Source organism: Takifugu rubripes, chromosome 3 (genome assembly GCF_901000725.2).
Source record: "Takifugu rubripes chromosome 3, fTakRub1.2, whole genome shotgun sequence".
Taxonomy (NCBI): Eukaryota; Metazoa; Chordata; class Actinopteri; order Tetraodontiformes; family Tetraodontidae; genus Takifugu; species Takifugu rubripes.
Window position 1 is genome coordinate 5,832,932 of NC_042287.1, and position 20,554 is coordinate 5,853,485.

General features: G+C 47.4%; 2 protein-coding genes across 4 annotated transcripts in view; both read left to right on the forward strand.

Moving 5' to 3' along the window:
- Positions 1–14,509, forward strand: part of plxna3 (plexin A3) — a 54,894-nt gene extending 40,385 nt beyond the window's left edge. For both annotated transcript variants that reach the window (XM_003963049.3, XM_011621828.2), the window contains exons 14-38: positions 509–605; positions 739–929; positions 1,266–1,414; positions 1,497–1,617; positions 1,704–1,840; positions 1,932–2,102; positions 2,183–2,276; positions 2,447–2,566; positions 2,704–2,823; positions 3,213–3,356; positions 3,534–3,768; positions 3,865–4,007; positions 4,444–4,599; positions 4,759–4,859; positions 5,000–5,066; positions 5,290–5,436; positions 5,595–5,754; positions 7,204–7,307; positions 7,666–7,762; positions 7,858–7,935; positions 8,006–8,118; positions 8,212–8,381; positions 8,453–8,665; positions 9,259–9,409; positions 9,610–14,509. In XM_003963049.3, the coding sequence (XP_003963098.2) occupies positions 509–605; positions 739–929; positions 1,266–1,414; positions 1,497–1,617; positions 1,704–1,840; positions 1,932–2,102; positions 2,183–2,276; positions 2,447–2,566; positions 2,704–2,823; positions 3,213–3,356; positions 3,534–3,768; positions 3,865–4,007; positions 4,444–4,599; positions 4,759–4,859; positions 5,000–5,066; positions 5,290–5,436; positions 5,595–5,754; positions 7,204–7,307; positions 7,666–7,762; positions 7,858–7,935; positions 8,006–8,118; positions 8,212–8,381; positions 8,453–8,665; positions 9,259–9,409; positions 9,610–9,705 (3,375 nt within the window). In that variant the 3' untranslated portion in view covers positions 9,706–14,509. The remainder of the gene's footprint in view (positions 1–508; positions 606–738; positions 930–1,265; positions 1,415–1,496; positions 1,618–1,703; positions 1,841–1,931; positions 2,103–2,182; positions 2,277–2,446; positions 2,567–2,703; positions 2,824–3,212; positions 3,357–3,533; positions 3,769–3,864; positions 4,008–4,443; positions 4,600–4,758; positions 4,860–4,999; positions 5,067–5,289; positions 5,437–5,594; positions 5,755–7,203; positions 7,308–7,665; positions 7,763–7,857; positions 7,936–8,005; positions 8,119–8,211; positions 8,382–8,452; positions 8,666–9,258; positions 9,410–9,609) is intronic.
- A 5,730-nt stretch (positions 14,510–20,239) lies between these two features.
- Positions 20,240–20,554, forward strand: part of bcap31 (B cell receptor associated protein 31) — a 9,539-nt gene continuing 9,224 nt past the window's right edge. For both annotated transcript variants that reach the window (XR_003887909.1, XM_029834062.1), the window contains exon 1: positions 20,240–20,394. The gene's annotated coding sequence lies outside the window, so the exon portion shown is untranslated. The remainder of the gene's footprint in view (positions 20,395–20,554) is intronic.

The following is a 20,554-nucleotide window of genomic DNA, read 5'->3' on the forward strand; positions in this document are numbered from 1 at the left end:
GTTTGTAGCTTTAGCCAATAAGTTAAGGCGACCCTGAGTTTTCTCCTGAGGAACGATGTGTCAAAAGGCATATCGTCCTATCTTTTTAGCAGAGTTGTAAGTTTGATCGTATAGATCCACATAAATCCTGTGTTTTTGATCAGTTAATCTCAGCTTTCCACGCATGTGTCCGCTTGAAACACATTTTCCCTGTAACAGGGAATTTAAATGTAGTTAACCAAATCCATCTTTTGGCGTAATTATGCATGCATGTACTTTTACTGCATCGTAGGAGTTACTACACTGTACATTCCTCCATCCCCTGCGATGATCATTTCTAGAATCACACACACTGTACCAGGACTTTATGAGCAAAAGTCCTGCATCCAGGCAGGTTTAATGCTAAAACTGTGGTAAATGAATGTCTGTATCTATGAAACACTGGCCGTGACACCTGTGTCCGGGATTTCAGGAGGGTAGAACTTTGCTCTCAGAGTGACAACGCTTTTGTTATTTGCCGTCTCTGCAGTATTGGTATGAAGGCGATGAGTCTGGAGATCTCCCAGTTGATTTCTCCATTGTCTGGGACGGAGATTTCTTCATCGATAAACCCATGTCCATGAAGGGTAAAGATCAGCACGACTTGTGTTTTATGAGTTTAGATTTAAAATGTGTAGATGTACAACGATTTAAAGCAGCAACGTAGACAGGTTTGGCCTGCTCTGCCGCTCATCCATCGCTCTTCATTGTGTTTGTCAGCGTTACTGTATAAGTGTGAGGCGCAGCGCTCCAGCTGTGGTCAGTGCCTCAAAGCCCCTCCGGCATTTGAGTGTGGATGGTGTGTTGAAACCAGGAAGTGCCTCCTACGCCAACACTGCCCGACGCCTGAGCAGAGCTGGATGCACCACGGGCGACACAACCTTCGCTGCAGCCACCCACGCATCACCAAGGTTGGGAATGCAATCCCCGTTTTTTTTTTCCTATCGGCGTGGGATTCATTTGCATACCTAAAAGCATTTTGCTCTGGAGCAGAAACCACACGTTTATTAAGTAGTTCATTCAAAGGATCAAGGTTCACGCTTTGGTATGCCAAGATTCTTGAAATATTTTCCCCAAATCCTAAATTTACTCAACAATTTCTTATTCGCTAGCGTGTGACGCCCGGTTCATCGAGCAAATGGCGTCAGTTGACTGAGACATCAAAATAACTCAGAAAGTCTGATTAAATGTTTTTGTAAATGCAGTAGATTCCAGAAGCGATTGGTGATTGACCTCCTTTCCCACAGATCAGTCCTCTGACGGGGCCTCGTGAGGGAGGGACACGGGTCACCATCGAGGGGGAGAATCTGGGGTTACAGGTCAAGGAGATCACGCACGTGCAGGTGGCCGGGGTCCGCTGCAGCTCTGTTCCCTCGCAGTACATCAGCGCCGAGAGGTCAGCGTGCATCCGGGTTTGAACGCGTGTGGCGGCTTCCGTCCGGGCCGCCTGTGCTGACACTGCGTGTTTGTGCGTGCAGGATTGTGTGCGACATGGCCGAGGCCCTCCTCCCTCATTCTCCAGGGGGACCCGTGGAGCTGTGCATCGGTGTTTGCAGCGCCGAGTTCCGAACCCTCTCCTCGCAGACGTACTCCTTTGTGGTGCGGGAGAAGCAGAAGTTTGTCATTTTAGTGATTACCAACTTCCTGTTGTCATTTTTCCGGGGCCTCTCTTCTTCCTCCTGTAGAGCCCCAGCTTCAGTCGCGTACACCCAGAGAAAGGGCCCGTTTCTGGCGGAACAAGACTGACGATCACGGGTCGACACCTGGATGCTGGCAGCACCGTCAGCGTTTATATCAACAAGGAGGAGTGTCTGTTTGTCAAGTCAGTTTAAATCTGCTGACCCACACGTTTTCATCGTAGATGTACAGTGTGGAGGGAATCAAGCCTCCCTCTTTTTTTTATTTTATTTTAGACGGACCAATCGGGAAATAATCTGCATAACTCCGGCCTCCTCGTCGGGCTCAGGCCCCGCCTCCATCCGTTTAATGATCGACAAGGCTGAGGTGACAAGCTCAGAGACCAAGTATGTGTACACGGAGGACCCCACCATCATCAGCATCGAGCCAAACTGGACCATCCTCAAGTAAATGTGACAGACCCTCACTCAGCCTTTAAAGCTCCTTCATGTGTTGATCTCCAACCTGTTTGTGTGTGTTTGCACAGTGGCAGCACCATGATCACTGTAACAGGGACTAACCTGTTAACAATCCAGGAGCCCAAAGTCAGAGCCAAGTATGGTGGAGTGGAAACTAATAATGTGAGAACATTATACGATAATCACATCTAAAAGTTGTTGTTGTAGTTGTGGCCCAAAATGATCAGTGAATTTGTGATTCGGCATTGATATGATGCAACTCGTGGTGTTATGGGATCTGATGACTTGTTTTCGCCTTCTTTGAAACGGCTTCTGCTAATCTCTCACGTTAGTTCTGCACTTTGGTGAACGACAGCACGATGACGTGCTTGGCCCCCGGTTTGGTCTATAATAAGTCAGTCCCGCCTGAAGGTGCACTCCATCCTGAAGAGTTTGGATTCATCTTTGACCAGGTAACACACACGGCAGCGCCTCTCATACCATATTTAGTCTTTGTTCTAAGAGCAGGATTCTCGATCTGATCTGGGATCCCACCCACATCTGCATTTATCCGTTGGTTTATGGTCTGGTGATATTTGTCGCTCCAAAGGTTTCCTCGCTGCTGGTCCTGAACTCCACCCCCTTTACTCACTACCCCAACCCGATATTTGACCCTCTGGGGAATTCTGGGATCCTGGAAGTCAAACCTGGGTCACCCATCATCCTCAAGGTGAGAAAACACTTGCTAGATGTTCAGCAGAGAAGGAAGTGACTAAATTAGGCCTATCAGAAGTATTGAGAGGAGACGGTACCGACAGGTTTGGCTGTTTTACACAAAACCGTGGTGCTGTTAGCTATCATGATAGGCTTATTTAATTTGCTGTGACACTATAATCTTCTGTTGTCTTTCTGTTTTTACACTTTTTGATTCTCCAATTAAAAGAGAATGAAGTGCTGCAGTTACAGCGTCGTCAGCTTGTGTCAGTTTTTGGAGGCTTACAAAAAAAGCTGACCTTTTCTCCCTCTGCCAAAACAAAACCCACCTGGAGTCCCGCGTTTTAGATCGGGCTTGTTGCTGTCGTTACAAGATTTGAGTGTGACATCCGTCTCCGGTTTCAGGGTAAAAACCTGATCCCTCCTGCTCCCGGTAACAACCGCTTGAACTACACCGTGCTGATCGGAGAGTCCCCCTGTCTGCTCACTGTGTCGGAGAGCCAACTGCTGTGCGACTCTCCAGATCTCACCGGAGAGCACCGTGTCCTGGTGAGCCACGCTCCTGTGGAGCAGAAAGAAATTAGGTAGAGAAGAGGAGAAGCAGGAAGCTGAGAGGGCGTCTCTAAAAATAAAAGTCATTAGCGTAGCCGCGGTTGGTTCATTGATTATTTATCACTGGCGTCTGCGCATTTATTGGTTTGTCAAAGCCTGTGCGTCTCTCTTTAGATCCTAGTTGGTGGGCTGGAGTATTCTCCAGGTATGCTTCACATCTACTCCGACAGCGCCTTGACTCTGCCTGCCATCATCGGCATCGGAGCAGGTGGCGGCGTGCTGTTCATCGCCATCATCGCCGTGCTGATCGCCTACAAGCGCAAGACCCGCGATGCCGATCGCACCCTGAAGAGATTACAGCTGCAGATGGACAACTTGGAGAGCCGAGTGGCGCTGGAGTGCAAGGAGGGTACGTTGGTGCCACGGTGACCGAGAACGCCGCGGCAGAAAAAGACAGAAATCGCATCGTCGCTGTGACATAACACACTGTTGTGCCGTCTTCCAGCCTTTGCAGAGCTGCAGACGGACATCCAGGAACTCACCAACGACATGGACGGAGTGAAGATTCCTTTCCTGGAGTATTGTACCTACACCATGAGAGTCATGTTCCCGGGGATAGAAGAACACCCCGTCCTCAAAGAGCTGGATGTAGGCGCATCGCACAGACGGCACTTTATTGTCCAAACACAGGAGAACAAACACATTACTGATAGAGTGGGAACTGCTTTTAAACGCTGCCTGCGCAATGAAAGAGAGCAGCCATCTGCACTCTCCAGGGTCTTTGCAGCTTCAATGAATCCCAACAGGACGGCGTGAGACACTGACACAACACTGGGTGAATTTGATTCCCTTAGATCCGAATAACCAGAAGGGTCTCGGTGTAATTTATTTTTTGTTTATTTTATTTTTTTGCAACATGTGGTCCAGGACATTTCTTACATCAGTTTTTGTTTCTAATGTGTGGGAAAAAAAATCGGTTTTCTATCTCAAATGTTCAAATCTTTATGCGCATGATGGGCGCTGTTTTAATCTAGCTGCAGTATATTTCCACAGTAATGTTGCCTCGTCGCTTTGTGCGTTTCAGTCTCCAGCTAATGTGGAGAAGGCTCTGCGTCTGTTCAGCCAACTGCTCAACAACAAGATCTTCCTGCTGACCTTCATCCACACTCTGGAGGCTCAGAGGTCATTCTCCATGAGGGACCGAGGGAACGTCGCTTCGCTGCTAATGGCGGCTCTGCAGGTATCCATAACAACCCGATGAGGTCTGATTAATTAGAAGCACTGGCTAATGAAGGGTTCCCGTGCCCATCTGCAGAATCCTTGCAGTTAGATGTCATTTCTGAGGAAGCTGCTCGTGGGCAAGAGATGAGCGTGATGTTGGCTGTGTGTGTCTCCTCAGGGCCGTATGGAATATGCAACAGTGGTGTTAAAACAGCTGCTGGCTGATTTGATTGAGAAGAATTTAGAGAACAGAAACCACCCCAAACTGCTGCTGAGGAGGTCTGTATGCATGGAAAAGGCTCTCAAACCGTTGAATTAGCCCTTCCTGACAGGATCGTGTTGGAAAGATCTAAAATGTTTGCATTGGTTTGAGAAAATCAGCATGATTTAGACCACCGATACGCTGTGTCTGTGTTCAGGACTGAATCTGTTGCCGAGAAGATGCTCACAAACTGGTTCACCTTCCTCCTGCATAGATTCCTCAAGGTAACTCGTGCTTCCTTTCTCGTTCCCTACATTATCTCCACCCTCCTCCTCACTATAATCCACCTCCTGTTCATCTTCAGTCTGAGACTAATCAAATCAGGGCTGCAGGTGGGACTTCAGTGGGACGGGTTCATTCTGGGTGCCGATGATGACATTTTAGAATGACATGAAGTAGAAAAAGGAGGGATTGAAGTCTGTCTGTCTGTCTGTCTGTCTCTGTCAGGAGTGCGCAGGTGAGCCCCTTTTCATGCTCTACTGTGCCATAAAGCAGCAGATGGAGAAGGGGCCAATCGATGCCATCACCGGAGAGGCCCGCTACTCTCTGAGTGAAGACAAACTCATCAGACAGCAAATTGACTACAAACAGCTGGTAAAATCCTCACATTCATTTAGTTTTCATTGTCATTAGTGGCTCATTCATCATTTACTCGATTGGTTCATAATAATAGCAGTATTCCTTTTGTTAAGTTTGCCACATGCTGATGTTTTAAGTGTAGCCAGCAGTCTGAAGGCTTCTCTCCCTCTCAGACTCTGATGTGTATCCCTCCGGAGGGCGAGGCTGGTACGGAGGTACCGGTGAAGGTGTTGAATTGTGACACGGTGACTCAGGTCAAAGACAAACTACTAGATGCTGTTTACAAAGGGATCCCTTTCTCACAGAGGCCCCAGGCGGACGACATGGACCTTGGTAGGTGTTTACCTGTGAAAGGAGCATTATTCCGCTCACCCTGGCTTTCTACAAACAATCACAGTACGCAGATTTATGTGGGTTTGAGCACTGAGGCCTGGCCGTCCACGTGTTCTCAATCTTAAAAGCTACTACAGCCAAGCAGGTCTACTTTTCATTGCACTAAGAAGCTAAAGCTAAAATATTGGGCTGCCAGCTCGCTCTGCTAATGTCCTTCTGAGCACAGTCAGCAAAGTAATAAGTGCTGAGGAGCAGAGACGTCAGTCCCCACCGAGCCACTCATTTAAACTAGTCATAAGCAGGGTTCAACTGTCAGCCATCAAGTTTTATATCATCAGAGTGACCCGCAGAAGCACCGAGATGAGCGTAATAGTTATAATAACAGTACAGGGCAGCTGTTGACGACGCAGCGACTCATTTCCCAGATTTGATCCAAATCATTAGAGTAGCAGAAGACTCGAGATGTGAACAATAAGACGTAGATGAGGTTGCAGGTTTCTGCTGGGAAAAGAAAGAAAAACAAACCATTGCAATTCCGGTCAAATGTCATGAGTTTATTGAGTTTAAAATAGTAAATGGTTTGCAGACACGAATGTTATCAAAGTAGTCAATTCATAATCTTTTCATTAAACAGAGAAAAGGTGTATCAAATTAAACGAGTGCCGTCAATTGGTTCACATGCTTATGATATAACCGGTATTATGCAAACCTGCACTCTTACACTAGCTAACAAAAACCCATCTGGACCAGCTTACAATGGTTTAATGATGCCAACTTCAAATCACATAATGTCCGTTCTCGTTATGCGTTTGAAATATAGATACAATAACAACTCTGTGAAAGCAAATGGAAAAGAAATCCCCTAGCGTGTTTCATAACATGACATTTTACTTTATTTGCTTTATTAGCATTTCTGCTGCGATGATGCGTGCAGCAGCTGACCCCGCCCCACGCACACACGCACGCACTTTAAGTAAATGAAACAAATGTGACCATTTTAGTTCTGTATGTTGTTCCACAGAGGCCTGGCCTGCACCTTTTTTCTTTTTTTTTTTAAATTGATAAAGGCTAAAAATACCCCAGTGTGCGCTCTGTCCTCCTCCAAAACACACTGGCTGTGCCTTCAGCTCCTGAAAATGAGCTGTTGCACATACAACTGTGCTAGTAGCAGCTTATAGTGTAGTCTAGTATAAAATGGTTTCTGCCCCGCCCTGCGCCACATCGTGCTAGGTTGCTGCCATCCGGCAAAAACCAGAGGTCTTATTCTCACGGGGGGACAGTGCAGCCGGTGAAGACATGCAGAAAGCAGGACGCCCAAACAGGAGGGAAAGTTTAATTTTGTGTTTGCATTTAAATGTAGCGTCATAAGATGAATTAGATGTTTGCTGTCACTGTTGAGGACCTTTTGTGGATGGTCCAGGGAACCACACTGACTCTTTGTGTCATCAGAGTGGCGTCAGGGTCGCCTGACCAGGATCATCCTCCAGGACGAAGACGTCACCACCAAGATAGAGAGCGACTGGAAGCGGCTGAACACGCTGGCGCACTACCAGGTGATTTTTGGACTTAACCTCAAAACCTGCTCGCTTTTAATGTGCACAGCAGAGCACCGGTTTCCCCTGTAAACCTGTATGTGAGCAAGTCACATACAATGGGGTTTGGGTGTCCAACGTTTGTCTTGGTGATGAGTTCCCTGAGCAGGAATGGCTATGGTGACTCATTGTGTCTGCACATTAAAAGCTTTCCTGCCACCTTTCAGGCTTTTCTCAGGCACTCGTGGCTCCTGCGGCCTGCGCTAATGTGTTGATCGTATTCAGATAAGAACGGAATTAGAAGCCGGCGAAATGAATGTTCGGCCCACTGATTGAATGATCGACTGATTAACACAAGTGTTGCTGCGTGTGTTGCTAGGTTACGGACGGCTCACTGGTCGCTCTGGTCCAGAAGCAGGTTTCTGCTTACAACATTGCCAATTCCTTCACCTTCACCAGATCATTGAGCAAATATGGTACCGCGCACACACACACACACACACACACATACACACACACACTCACACTTACAGTCAAACACACTAAATGTAATTTCTTTTTGTGTCATCAGAATCATTACTGAGAACATCTAGCAGTCCTGACAGTCTGAGGTCCAGAGCACCAATGATTACCCCAGACCAGGAGACAGGTACTGTAATAATGGTGGTAATAATAATAATAGTTGTACAGTGTGTGTATTAAGTCTATATCTGTTTTAGGGACTAAACTGTGGCATTTGGTGAAGAACCATGAACATAGTGATCAGAGAGAGGGAGACCGAGGCAGTAAAATGGTTTCTGAGATCTACCTGACCAGACTGTTGGCTACAAAGGTACTTACGCAACTGTCCCAAAAGTAGGTACAGGCGTGTCATCCCCCCCACCCCCGCATTAAAATGCGGCACTCTGCCTCCTGCTGTCTTTAGGGGACGCTGCAGAAGTTTGTGGACGACCTCTTTGAGACGGTGTTTAGCACCGCCCACCGAGGATCTGCTCTCCCATTGGCTATCAAATACATGTTTGACTTCCTGGATGAACAAGCCGATAAACGACAGATCAGCGACCCGGATGTCCGTCACACCTGGAAGAGTAATTGGTGAGACAGCGGAGACATCTGTCACAAGACAGGAACGTTACACTGACGTGTCCTCTCTGCATCCCCGACAGTCTTCCTCTCAGGTTCTGGGTGAACGTCATAAAGAATCCTCAGTTTGTGTTCGACATCCACAAGAGCAGCATCACTGACGCCTGCCTGTCAGTAGTTGCTCAGACCTTCATGGACTCCTGCTCCACGTCCGAGCACCGGCTGGGCAAAGACTCCCCGTCCAACAAGCTGCTGTATGCGAAAGACATCCCCAACTATAAGAGCTGGGTGGAAAGGTAGCCAACTCCTTCTGTTGCCGCTGTACCGACAATATCCCGCGTTCTCTTTCCCCATCGAACAGTATTAGCATCTGCAAAAGGCAGTGTTGATTGATCCCATCCTAACTACTTAATCAATATGAAAGTCACACAACCTGAAATGAGACAAAATAGTCCGTCCAAAGAATTAGATGTCTGCTCCCGGTCTGAGGGAAAACGGGGGAAATGCTTGAAGAAGCAGCTGTTTGATTCTGTGCCCCTGCAGGGAAAAGTGTCCCTGAGCAAAAGCAATTGCTCCCGAAGCCGTCGTCGGTGTACGATTGGTGAATTCTCCCGATGAGCAGGTGGCAGCCCGTGGGCCTGCCGCCGTCGCTGGGAACGGCTCAGTGGAGACTGGTTACGTCACGTGTCCACCGATTGTGCGACAGACAGGCTCATGCTCACGTTATCCATGCACATCAGTCGTACACCCTTGATCTGAGCTCTCCTGGCGGTGTGGCCACGCCCCCCTTACTTGCTGTTTGACTGTCAGCAACGCACAATGTGAAGAAGCCTTTGTTGACGCTGAGATTCTGTAGGTTAAAGCTGCGACGTGTGTTTATGTGCGGCAGATATTACAGGGATATTGCCAAAATGCCCAGCATCAGTGATCAGGACATGGACGCCTACTTGGTGGAGCAGTCCCGTCTCCATGGCAACGAGTTCAACACACTGAGCGCACTCAGCGAGCTCTACTTCTACATCAACAAGTACAAGGAAGAGGTGAGGGGGGGGGGGCAGCAGTTGCACGTGGACGGGAGACAGAGGAGCCTCACGGCTCTCACCCCACCCGCCGAGTCATTCGTTAGAAAGCTAAAGCTAAAAGACCATTAGCTTCCAGGATGGCGTCAATGAGATGTGTTTGTTTGTTGTGTCATTTATAAATCAGATGTCCCCCCCCCCCACCCACCCCTCTTCCTCAGATCCTGACAGCCCTGGATCGTGACGGCTACTGTCGCAAACACAAACTGAGGCACAAACTGGAACAAGCCATCAACCTGATGTCTGGGAGCAGCTGAGAGGAGGGGAGAGACTCACGGACCGATGGGATGGGGGGGGGTGGGTGGGTGGGGGCAGATTGCTGGAGGAGGGGGGCCGCGGTGACATCTTTGTTTTTCCTGATCTGTTTGCACAGTCAGCTGAATATCTCAGTGTTGGGCCCAACTGAAAACCGCAGCCTTGAGCTTTGAGACAAGCGTGATTTGCTTGATTTGGTGGATGACTGGATGGACCCTCCCTTCCACTGGACGGGACGGGACGTTTTCTTTTTCCCCACATACGTTCATCCTTCAGCGGAGTCGTGGCGAAGTTGGGGGACCTTCTGGGGGCCTCCGTAGGCTAGAACGTTCATTGAAATTCACCACAGGTGTAATCAGGGATTCGTCTGAAGCGGCGTGGCCGCGGACGGACGGCTGGAGCCTCCCAACGATGGACCCAAGCTGTTCGTGACGTCCGAATTCACCCTCAGAGAGCAGCACAAGTCATCTTTAAGTCAAAGCTGCTGCTTTCTGCTGGCCGGAGGTTCCTGGAACAGAAATATTTGTTCTGTTTCCAAACCAAATATGGAGTTATCCGTGAGAAAGGGCCACTTTGCAGATGTCTTCAGTCGCTGCCATTTGAATCCCAATTCTCTGATGAAAGGATGAGGATTTGCCATGAGACATTCCGGTGATGAAAGAACCCGTCAGAGGCGGTTCCGAGCTTTTACAGAGGAGGAGGCCGATCCGACCTTACCGTGAAACCGGGATCCCCGACCGCTCAGCCAGGCCAGATCACTATCCTGAAGTGTCTGAACCACTCAGTGTTTCCTCCCTGGACAATCACTCTGGACCACAGCACACTGAGCCCGATGCCTATTGACCGACCAGTACCTGTGTCTAGAAAAACCCGCTTTCCTCAGCATTTCTTTTTCTTTTTCTTTCCATCCAACCTTTATCAATTGTACCTCCTTTTTTATGCTTCTATCTTCTATCCTTTGCCCCCCCCCCCCCCCCCATTAGCCAGACCTGTGGCGAGGAGGACTCTTTAGTAATGTACTGCCTGACCAGTCAAGACTGTGGATTTCCCCAAAGTTGTGAATAACAAACCACTTTTTTTTTTAAATGTTGAATACATTCCAAGGCACCGAGGTCTGTAAATAAGCAGCTGTTTGTTTTTTCCTTTTTTCTCCCAAGTGAAGAACCTCTGAAAGGTGAAGGACGTGATGGAAAATGGGGTTTTGGATCCAGCATCAGTTCACGTAGTCATCAGATCGTGCACATACACATACAGCCATGCTAATACCGCACTATGCTAACAGTGCCCAGGGGAAATACTGTGCAGAGCTATAAGCCCAGTGCCATGCAAAAGCCAGACCAGTACACATTAGAACTGGACCGATCCCGGATCAAAAGCTACCTGAAATGCAGTTTTATCCTGGAGAGGAACTTTGAACTTTTAAGACTCGTGGCCATAATTGTAAACAAAAAAGTAATGATCATTAAAAAAAAAAGAACATAAAAAGGAGAAAAAAACAGCGAAATGAAGCGTGTAATAAGACATTCTGTTGATCTGACCGGAGTCCGGAGCTGAACTTGTATAAAGCTGAACATTATGCTGAGATGAAGTCTGGAGGTACCGAGAGCCAGGAGACCGGGTCGCGGGTCAGACCTGCAACCAAGCCTGACTGCATCCTCACATTCTCGGAGCGGACCGGATCCGTCTGGCATGTGTGCTGGGACCCTCCAGCTGCCGACCAGAGGGTGCGCACCCCGAGGCTCGTGCGTCTGGGGGCCCGGCGTGTGTGGTGGGGGGGTTAAAGGGTTGCTTGCATGGCTTTGGATGCGTCTGGATGCATTTTCCTCCATGGTAAAGGACAGTGGGGCTGCTTTACACTGCCAGCTTAGAGACGCCACCTCCGACCACAGTCGACCCTCCCAGCAGCAGAGAGGATTTGATTTGCACCTCGGGTCAGGAACAATTGTTGTGGGACTCTGAGAATTTGAATTCCACCTTCTCTGCTTCATCAGAACTCCAGGAATTCTGCTGTAGATGAACGGGCGGGCCGCCGCCTGGGCCTCCCTCTCTTTTGGCTCTCTGTGATGCCGTAAAGCTTCAAAGCACCTTTTTTGTTTTCTTGCTGATGTGTCATTGTCATTTAAATTTGGGGGGGGGTAGAAAGGACCCGAAGACGGGGAGGAGAAAGGGGCGACGGTCCTGATTGAAGAGCTATTTAGAGAACAGGGATGGAAGCCTGTGACGTACCGAAGCCGCCGTTCATCCCGCCTGTTTTATCCTGATGCTGCTGCAGTGGGAACCCAACCGGTGAAACTCGGCTTCTCTCTGCTGCTCAGCTGAAAACCTTATCAGTCACTCAGTGTAATGAAGTTGCCTGGTATCTTCAGCACTTTTACAGCCTCATCAGATTTTTGTCTTCTGTATCTTTTCTTTAATGTCTTTTATTCTCAACGCCATTGACAAATTAAGGAAAACCCAAGAAGCCTTTAATTGAGTTTTCATTGCCATTGTTATCAGAACTAATTGTCAGTGAAAAGAGAGGGAACTGAGGAGCAGAGGGGTCTGTCAGCACGCTGAGGAGTCAGGAGGCAGGTAGGGAGGAAGGTAAGGAAGCCAAAGGGTTAGTGTAGGAAATGCCCGCTGTAGACAGGAGGAGGAGGCTGAGTTACACAGAAAGATGAAGAAATGGAGGAGAAGACGGGGATCGGTTGCTAGAGGTCACATTTTATTTTACATACCAAAGTAAAAAGAGCAGGAATGGAAGGAGACGTTACCTGAATGCTGCGAGCACGAAGGCAGGAGAATACTAATCAGGCAGGGAAACAAGGGAGGCACCAGCATCCATCAAAGGAGCGGAAGGTTCCGCGACAAGAGGTGGGGAACCGTGCCCACAGGACAGGGAGCGGGAGCCGGGGGGGGGGCTGATTCTGACCACGAGTGATGAGAAACGGACGGGCGCCTTTTCAAAATAAAAGCCCTTTAAAATCACCTATTCTAACCGAGAACGCCGACTCGATCTGGGAAAAGAGGCTTTTAAAACGATGGTTTTCCACGGAGGTAGCAAACGGTTTCCGTGTGTCTGTTGCTGTGGTTTTTGATCCGTCCTGTGAACACTGGTTGGGGGGTGGGGGGCAGAATCTTCTCCCAGTAGAGAAGAACCCAGTTTAGCTGCAGTGTTCCGTCACAGGCACGGCTGGCTCCCCTTCTCCTCCTCCCACGTCAGATATTTATTGATTACTGATTTTAGGATTGTTTTTAATTTATTTTTTAGGATGAGATATATTTATTACGCGAGTCATTGTACAGCGCTGAAGAGGGAGAAGAGCTCTGCGTCTTTTGTAACAAAATAAAAACTACGCTTGCATTTTCATTTAGGAAACGGGTTAGAAAACATCGCTTTTCCAGCTGCGTAAGGACCACTGACTGTGTGAAATTCTCCCAATTTGTTCCAAAGTGCCATTCCAAATTCATGAGGTTTAACTTTGAGTAATTGCGAGCGCTTTGGCTCCAAACCTGAGCAGTTTTGTCCTTTTTTTTAATTATTTTTTACAATCCCCTTTTGTTGGGAAACAGGCCAGCATGTCGGTTACCTTCCCACCCAAGTCTGAGGACCAATCAGGAGGAACGCTGTCGTCTACAGGGACTGTTGGGGGGGAAAAGGGGGCTTCTTTCCCCCGGGGGGGTGTAACACAACCAGTTGTGCTAAAAGTGGAGTTGGTATCAAATTGAAGTCATCTAATAGCTTCTTGAAGGTAAATATAATGTATAGTGATCCAAGCAAATCACTTTTGATTGACAGTTGATTTTAACTTTGATATTGTGTATAGAAGCGAGCTGTGAATAAAGATTTTGTCCTCTTTTTTTTTTCTAAAAGTATACGTTTTGGTAACCTTTGAACTTCTAGAGTCGCTTTCTCTCAGAAGAAGTGACGCAGAAACTTCCCCAAACTCCTGCAGATGTCTGTTTGATCCAGCCCACAGCCGATCCCGGTGGGTTATTGTATCATAGCAACAGTAAATCTCTAGGCTCTCCGCATTGCTTGAATGGGGAGTTTGATGTCTTTATTGTACCACGATATGGTTACTGTTATTATATAATTGCAAATATTATCAAGAGCTGGTGCTTCTGGGCTGCTGCAGCATCAGGAAATGACCTTTTGATGTAAGCACTTTTCTGAACCATGTCTTGGGCTTCAAACCCCAGCCGCATCTGTCAAAGTCGCGTCCTTTCATCCTTTTGAGAAGCACCACACGCTGAATCTTGTGTCTTAGATCAGGATGTGATTGTCCGTTCAGGCGGAGTGTCGGCCGTTGCACCGCAAGGCTTCGCGTCCCCAACGTGACGCGGGAACGGGGCCGCCGTGATGTCACGCGCCACTGGTGTCGCGCTCCACGCGGGCTCCTTCCTGACCCCAACCGGAATCCTTTCAATCATCAGGCGTCTATGATGGCGAGCGTGAGCGTTGCGGCCTGAGGGTGAAGCCTCGTGACATCACGGTGGGCTCGCCCCCCGCCCCCCCCCCCCTGCCGCCATGAAGCCTGGTGGTCTGCCGCTGCACCTCAGCGTCACCATGGATTCACTTTGCCTGGAAGGAGTAATGTTTACTGCAAAACGTAACGACAGCCATTGTCTTCATCCGCCGCTTTCAGGATGTAGTCAGGGCCCATTTTTTGATACCATTTGCCATTGCCTTGTTTTCATTTTCAATGTAATAATGATGATGAAAGATTCATCCAATAGCCTGTGTCAACTTTTCTACCATGGCCATTGCCTTCTGCTGAGTTTGTATATTTGTGTGATTTCACTAAAGTGTAATGGAAATGCTGACTTCTGTCTGCTGGTCTCTTTTTTTGACTCTTGCTGACGTCACCTTTCTGCACGCGTTGTGGTTTCCCAAAACCGGGCCGGCACCATAAACGAGCACAATATGAGTCCAGAAATGAAGAGGCTGCGGTCTCGTTCTCACCTATTCTGTTGGAAACTTCCCGTCCCAACATAGTGGTGGGCAAATAATGGGGGCAGAAGCGGTACAAACATTTGGGGTTTAGAATTATTATCATGCCTATAAATCTAGACGTTGCTTTGATTAAGGTGTGAAATACTGGGTTAGTCGGGTAAAGAAAACATTCGAGATTTAAACCTGGACCTGATCTGTGGATCTCTTAAATTATGGCAAATAAAAAGTTCTAAACCTGAAAAAGGGCTTTTAGCTACTGAGATGTGAAAAAACTGATTCCGGAGTCTGTCATACAGCTAAAGACTCGCTCTCGTCAAATCTATGTAGCGTAGGTTACAGCGTGCACGACCCTGCGCATGTGTGTGATTATACAGCAGTACATCATGGGAAGATCATGACTCATCACTTTTTACTGTCCATGATTAATGATTAATTTGAGAGAGTGGCCACGTGCGCAATGCAGTCGGGGGGGGGGGCGGGGGGGATCCAGACGGAGACGCAGACGGGAAGAAAGCATCTGCAGGACCGCCTGATGGACAGACCTTCTCTGGTGGACACCAGACGGAACGTTCTGGATGCTCAAGAGTCTGTGAAGGTTCCTCAGCTGCCCTGTTCCAGTCCTGGTAGAACCTTCGACCCACCTGCCAACAAGAGGGACTCGAAGCCCTGACCTGAACCCAGTCCCACGTGTGGAGGGACCTGAGCCGGACCCTGACCCCCCACCCCAGAGGTCCTGCAGAGAAGACTGGGAAAACTCCCCAAAACTAGATCTGCAGATCCTGTCCCACGATACACTCCAAGACTGGAAGTTGTTAGGTTAAAGCACTCTTTCAGTTCTCTAACTGTTTGCAAAAAAAATTTAAATTTGAACCCTTTATTTTTAATAATCACATAAACGAATGCAGGGGTTAAAACCTGCCTTCCTTTGGGTTGTCCGAACATCGTGTTTTTTACCCCAGACAGGATCTCAGTCGCCGTTAATCACTTGCATTCCCAGAATTTACGTTTTTGTTCATTTTTTATTCTCGGGGTTAACCTGGCGCAGAGCCAGCCAGACCTGCTAAAGTGATGAATTTGGATTTCTTCCACTTTCTGGCCCCCATCACAAAGATCTGGTCTTAGTAGCTCCCACTGCTCCGTCCCGTCAGAGCAAACGTTGTGGCACACGTGAACCAACATACAGGAAATGCTGCTTGGACAAAGTCTTTGCTGTCTTGGGTTCATGAGGAAAATACATTAAATCCATAGGTCTCCTATTAGATGCTGGGTTCCAGTAGCTCAGGACATGTAAATTCAATTTCCTCTTTAAATGGAAGCTGATGAGCACGGAAGGCTAACAAGCGCTATGACCAGCTTGTAAACTGTTCCTCTAACGCTGTTGTTGGCAGTCATGCTGTTTAACTCGTCATCCTATTTAAAAGAAAATAGTTTGAAACAATATATTTCATGTTAAACTCAACGTTCTAGGGGCTTTTGGTAACCTTCACCAACATTAGTGACATTGAAAGTTTCTAAAGATATTACAAAGTGACTTATGTTTTGAGTCATTTTGGCTGAACCTGAAATATTTACTACTTTTATCAGTAATAAACTCTGGGAAATGTCCTCTCTCCATTATTTTAAGTGCCTGAGTCAAAGGGGACAAGCCTCCGCTTGGGTCCTTGAAGACGTTTGGCCTCTCATCTCGTCTCGCCTCGTCTTCTTAACCACTTTATCCCTTATGGGGTCACATGAGGGTGAAGGCAGGTCCACCCCTGGATGAGTTGCCAGTTCATCGCAGAGCCCAATGGGAGCATTTTCAGGTTCGGTTCCCTGCTCAAGGGTAACTCGGCAGTCCTGGTACCACCCCCTGCTGCCCCCTACTGCCCCCTACTGCCCGAAACACCTGTCAAATTTTGTCCACACTGGGGCTCGAACCAAGAACCCTCCACTTCTCGGCCCAGTTCCCAACAGGCCATCAGGTCCATCGTACACCCATTTGCATTTGTCTTATCAAATCAGGACTAAACATGATTTGAAGTACTTCTGCTTTTTAAAAAGTCCCCATCAATTGTTCAGAAATGGTTTTACATGGTCTGTGCCTCATAATCAGGCATATTTGGAGCACTTTTACTCATGAGGACATGAATGGTAGCAGCAACATTCCGGTATTCACAGAGAACGTATCCGTTGATTTAAGAAGTATCCTACTAAAATCCATCGCGGTAAATGTAATTATTTATAAACCACAACACCCTGATGATGTATCATCCATATTTTATGGGGTAAGGTGCTCAGACTGTCCGCTGGGACACTGCGATGGAGGGGGAAAATGGCCTCTTCGTCCAGAAAAACTGTCCAGACAAGAAGAGAAGTTACGCTGTTGCCCAGATTTGGACCCATCTGATATGAAATGAAACCAGATTTCAGTTTAATCTTGTTGGGAGTAAACTGCACCGCATCAAATGAATTAAGTGCTGACCTGGCCTCACGTATATTCACTTATGGACGATAATAAGGGCGTGGAAACGTCCACATCTGCTGCCGGCCATCCCAGCGCTTTACTGGGAGAGTGCAGCAATAAACCAACAACACAGACATAGAATTTACTGATGATACAGGAAAAGAGTCTTTTTTTTAAACTGTTGTGGCGGCTGTGGCGTGCGTCAGCGAGGGGACGCCACCTAGCAACAGCCCAGCGGCTCCTGCATCATTTATGAGTGGATGTGAGCCACTCACGGGTGTGGGTCATGTTTAATGAATGATGGCTGGTCAGTCTGTTCACTCGCTGACACACAGGTAATGGCGGTGACCTGGCGCTGGCGTCCGTGCACGCTCCTCTACACCTCAATGGCCTTTGCGTTGACAATCACTCTCTTGTACTATCCAACACTTTAATAGTGCAGAAGTTACAGGAAAACTCTCACCCTCCTTTCTGTCCCCAGTGAGCATCGATCAAATAGTGGTTACCATGGCTAGCGCCTCGATGGTGGCACGTGTCAGATGCGTGCCTCTTAAAATAAGTCATTTTTTCAAAATAAAAGACTTGCCCAACAGCCGATGCATATTAATTATTATTTAATCTTTCGCCAGCTGTCGGGGACCCATTCAGACCACGTCCATGACCCACTTTTGGGTCGCAACCCGGCCATTGGGAACCACTGCCTTATAGGCTGGGCTGTTGTTTTGTCTGGCTTAGATCTCTCCAGATATCAGAAAAAGGATGAAGATAAAAAAATAAAGCTACGAGAGCGTTGAAGCAGATGTTTCCTCACCTCGTGCTAAATGAAGCGATACATTGATGGTTGTGTTGGACCAGACAATAAACCTGCGGTGCATTCGGCAAATCTATGGCCAAATATAGCCGAATCAAGCACAGGCTCCGGTCTTCAACGCTACTCCATGAGGACCTGCTCCATTAGCAGCCCAGCTTTACTCTTTTAATGAACGTTTCGAGCCTCCTCACAGCCAGGAGCTTAGGTCATCTGTTTGGAGGAGTGAACAAACGTTTTGGCCAGATCGGTTCCTTCGCCTGAGGAACAGGGATCTTTCATAATAAGGGCTGGGTCCATCCAGGTAGACATCTAGAAGGTTCTGAGAGCTCATTTAGTTCCCTCTTTGATCCATCAATCAGACAGATGATCTTGATGTTCTGTTGCTTCTGATTTGCCGTTCTAAAAGTATCTTCTGCACAAGTTCAGCTCCACACAGGAGCGTTTACCAGTAGTGTGTACCAGGAGTGTGTAACAGGAGTGTGTAACAGGAGTGTGTAACAGGAGTGTGTACCAGGAGTGTGTAACAGGAGTGTGTAACAGGAGTGTGTAACAGGAGTGTGAGTGCGAGAGCAAGGCTACTGCAACAGCACACTGACCCTAGCAAAGCAAGCATAATAAAACAACACAACAATACAGGTTTCATCTTTCACAGCGTTGAGAACTTAATCAGATCATGGTGGACTTGTTCTGACAACATGTAGAGATGACAGAGGGCGTCCATGCAGTCCAAGACGTCAACTTTAGTCTCCTCTGTCCCACAGATGGATGTGGTCCAGACACTTATGATTGCAAGTGAGAGTTCTTGGTACATTTCATTGGGATCTCCTCTCCTCTCCTCTCCTCTCCTCTCCTCTCCTCTCCTCTCCTCTCCTCTCCTCTCCTCTCCTCTCCTCTCCTCTCCTCTCCCCTCTCTTTATCTTTTATTCTTTGTTTCTATCATCTCCCCTTTTCTCCTCTTTGTTCCTTCATCTCTTTATGCTTTTTAAAGTCCATTCCTTCCTTTTCCTCGTGGCTGCTAATCATTTTATCCATGCAGCATGACTGAATCTCGGGCACACACACACATTCTGTCTGTCTGTCTCTCCCCCAGCAGAAGGACACATTACCCCCTGCATGAACCGACTCAGCTCTGCCAGGATCAGTGGGCCTGCACAGCGCTGATAACAACACACATACACAGGAGGGTGGATTAATGCTCCAACCAATGATGAGTCTGAAAAATAATTCTGTTTGAAAAAGAAAGGAAAAGATCATCACAACAGTCAAACGTGGCTAACTTTAAAATCTTATGGTATTCAGTTGTGTGATTGAAAACCAAAAATGTCAAAGTCTTGAGAAAAAAAAACAATTACCTGCTTTGGCCTTTAAATTGAATATCTCAAAACATGCCACAACCACAGAAAGCCTACTCTCTTCATGTTTACTGACAAATGCAAATGTTGAGAGTGATGAAGGGAAGAACAGAAGGAGGAGAGGAACAAACCCATCCAGCCTGCAACCGTCATGGTTTATTATCAGGTTTCCTGGGTTTCCAGTAGATGCGAGCACACTGCGAAAAGTACATGAAGAGTCTTTGTAGATGTGGATGAGCTTAGTGCTGAGATCAGGGTTAGGAAAGTCTGTAAGAGGCATTGGTTGAGGGGGCACTCTGCTAAAATACTCTAGCACTTTCCCTTTAAAGCATCATTATAGTGTGCTAAAATTACTCTGCAGTAGGGAGTAGTTTGGTTACCTTAACACAAGCGAAAATAGAGGTTTTTTGATGCTGTGGGGCCTGAAGATGCAGCCCAACCATCACAGATGAACATGTCTGCTCTCTTACCACCAGGTAACACGTTTCTTCTCTGCAATAACTTATTTATCTGTCTGCAACCCTGTTTTTCAGGACTGCACTTTTATCTACTAATCTGTCATTCGCCCATTATGAAACCACCATCAGGCCCTCAGGTCTTTCAGTGTCTTTCCTTTGCTCAGAGACCAGAAAGGTGGAACAATTATCAATGTGTGATCTCAGACCATAATCTGTATTCACACATGCAGCAGATTTCTCCACCTATGAAAAATGCTGCTCCAATATACTGTATGATGCTCGGGTCTTCGTACAGCCCGTCTGTGTCTCCCCCTGCTGGTCATCTCAAAGCAGAATTCTGACCTCATTTTCCTGAAACGTTTGAGCTTCAGCATCAGCTTGAAATTAATTGCTGTTTTAAATCATTTATTTGACGTGTTTCTGCCACAAAAAAATATTCCATTGAGGGAATAGTAAAGTGCTAAGAAAGGTAACGTACGTATGCGTGAGACTGCTTCTTCAGACTTCCCGCTTTGACCCCGCCCCCGGCATCCATCATCCAATCATATCTGCAGCAGGGGATGAGCTGGCACTAAACACCGGAAGCAGGAAGTGTTAACTGCAACGAGGTGGGCTAACAAGCAGCGCAGTGTTGGAGTCATTTAAACACGTCTGTGGTCTTATTTACGTTTTGTTCGCGTTAAATTCTGAGGTGAGTTTTTCTTGCTCAATTATGATTGTCATTTCATTCTTATCTAAACTATTCAATCACGCCTGCTACGTAACATGTGCGGAAGCTATTATACTGCGACACACAACAAAACCAAATGTTGCGTGTGAGTGTTGCCCCTCAAGAATGTTGCTATAGATGC